Source organism: Apteryx rowi, unplaced genomic scaffold, assembly GCF_003343035.1.
Source record: "Apteryx rowi isolate R43461 unplaced genomic scaffold, aptRow1 scaffold_132, whole genome shotgun sequence".
Lineage (NCBI taxonomy): Eukaryota > Metazoa > Chordata > Aves > Apterygiformes > Apterygidae > Apteryx > Apteryx rowi.
The window spans coordinates 762,315-764,817 of NW_020447553.1; the positions used below are offsets into that span (position 1 = coordinate 762,315).

The 2,503-nt window shown below is 71.1% G+C and overlaps 1 protein-coding gene across 1 annotated transcript; it reads left to right on the forward strand.

Moving 5' to 3' along the window:
* Window positions 1-1,539: 1,539 nt before the first annotated feature.
* CLPS (colipase) lies at window positions 1,540-2,502 on the forward strand (the record flags this gene model as incomplete). Its single annotated transcript, XM_026056515.1, has 3 exons — window positions 1,540-1,623; window positions 2,162-2,284; window positions 2,389-2,502. Coding segments are annotated over exons 1-3 (321 nt in total), but the record flags the coding sequence as incomplete, so codon positions are not given.
* Between the last annotated feature and the right edge of the window lies 1 nt (window position 2,503).

Here is a 2,503-nt window from a genome sequence, read left to right on the forward strand (position 1 = left end):
CCCGTGCACCCCGGGATGCCCCGTGCACCCCACGACGTGCACTGGGATGTGCTGTGCGCCCCGGGATGGGTGCTGGGATGTGCCGTTGCCCCCTACCCCAGGAGCCACGCGCCCCGGGTGGGCTGTGCGCCCCCGCTGGGCACCCCGGGGTGTGCCGGGCACCCCCCCTGGATGGGCTGTGCACCCCAGGAAGGGCTGTGCACCCCCGCTGTGCAGGATGTGCCCCAGGATGCATCGTGCACCCCGGCACGTGCACTGGGATGTGCCATGTGCCCCCAGGATGGGCTGTGCCCCTTGGGATGTGCCCTGGGCTGCGGCACGCGCCCAGCGGGATGTGCCCCAGGATGTGCTGTGCACCCCAGGGTGGGCTGTGCACCCCAGGATACACTGTGTGCCGTAGGCTGTGCCGTGTGTCCCTGCTGTGCACCCCAGGATGTGCCACATACCCCAGGATGCATCGTGTGCCCCCACTGCGCACCCTGGGATGTGCTGTGAGCTGCAGGATGCGTCACGTGCCATGGGATGTGCCATGTGCCCCCCGCTGTGCACCCCGGGGGGGGCCATGCACCCTCTGTGTGCACCCTGGGCTGTGCCCCGGGATGTGCTGTGCACCCCGGCATGCACTGTGTGCTGCGGGATGTGTCATGTCCTCTGGGATGCACTGTGGGATGCACCCCGGGATGCACCATGGGATGCACGCTGGGATGCACTGCGGGATGCACCGCGGGATGTGCCCCAGGGACCGCCGTGCACCCCAGGCCGCTCCCTCTGCCCTCCCAGCTCTGCTGTGCTGCAGATCAGCTGGCCTAACTGGGGTCCCTCTGGCATGGGATCCCCGGAGCCGATGCCGCCACCTCCGGGGCTGGAGCAGCTGCAGGCCGGGAAGGGAGCCGGCCCGGCGCAGCCCTGCGGCACGCGGGAGGTGCAGCCGGTCCCGGGCAGTAGCTGCTCGCTGCACCGGCGGGAGCCGCAAACGGGCCGAGACGCCGAGGCGTTAATCATTGCCGAGAGCAGTGCAAAAGCTGCGCCGTTCCCAGGGCTGCTTTATCGGTCGACCCCGCCGAACCCGCTGCGGCGGCGAGAGCAAACGCGGCGCGGGGCGGGCGGCGTCGGCCGGCGCCGTGGGGCCCGCGGACCTGCCGCTTTGGGCTCTCCCGGCTGCCGAGCTGCAGCCGAGCCGTGAACCCTGCGTCGCCCGGCTCGGCAGCCGCTCACGGCAAGCTGGCTCGCGCGCCCGGCGTCGCATCCATAGAGGACCCGGGGTAATTTTTGCCGCGGAGCAAACCGGTTTGGCACCAGCCTTGTGAAAACTCAGGGCTGCAGGAGGGGAGCGAAAGGCTGAGAACGACTCCCTGTCCGCCCTGTGCCGAGTTCGGGCGTTCCTGGCGTTTTTTCCCACGCTTTTTTGGCGCGCAGGGTCGCAGGGCGTCGCGGCGCCGGTGCCACGGGGTCGGGTGTGATAGGAGCGGCCGGGTCAGCTGGTGGAAGGAGCCGGTATAAAGGCGGCGGGGAGGCGGCAGCGGCGGCGGCGCGTCCACCATGGCGAGAGCGCTGCTCCTCTCCCTGCTGCTCGTGGCCTGGGCCGTGGCCTCGCCGCACCAGCGAGGCCTCATCTTCAACCTGGTAGGAGCAGCTGCTTCCTTGCCTGAGCGGCCCCGGGATAATTTGGGAAGGCGCCAGCGACGCTCCGGGTGTTGCGGGCGGGGAAACCGAGGCCGCGGGCATGCGGAGGGGGACGCTTTCCCGCGGCCGTGTCCGCACGAGCCAGGCAAGGGCGGGACGTTGCTGGGGCCCGTTGCAAGCGGGAAAGCGTCAGCACCGCAGCGGTGGGGCCGGAGGCTGCTCGGAGGCGCCGGCGCTGCTGCCAGAGCCCTGAGCCGGCGCATTTATTCGAGCTCAAGCCGAAAGCCGGAGGGGACGCGAGACTCCAAAACCCACCCCAAGGTCCCCCGAAGGGCCGAGGCGCCGGCTGACGTGGTCCCCGGTGGCTGCAGGGGTTAAACAGGGGGGGGGAGCCGGGATTTTCTCGCGGGGTTAGACCCCCTGGGCATGCACCGCTCCGCGTGCTTTCCCGCGGGATAACCTCGGCTCCCCGCAGCGGTCGGGGGAGGGGGGGATTTCAGGGGGGCGCCGCTCACGCCGCTGCCCCTCCGCCTTGCAGGACACGGGGGAGCTCTGCCTGCAGAGCGCCCAGTGCAAGAGCGGCTGCTGCCACCGCAGCGGCGGCCTGAGCCTGGCCCGCTGCATGCCCAAGGCGGCCGAGGCGCAGGAGTGCTCCCCCAAGGTGGGTGTCCCCCCCCGCGGCGCCCGGCCGGCAGCACGGCCCCGGGACGGGGGGGGGGCCCCGCACCGACCCGGGCGTCCCCCTCCTTCGTCCCCCCTCCGCAGACCATCTACGGCGTTTACTACAAGTGCCCCTGCGAGAGCGGCCTCACCTGCGAAGTCGACAAGACCCTCGTGGGCACCATCACCAACACCAACTTCGGCCTCTGCAAGGACGCCC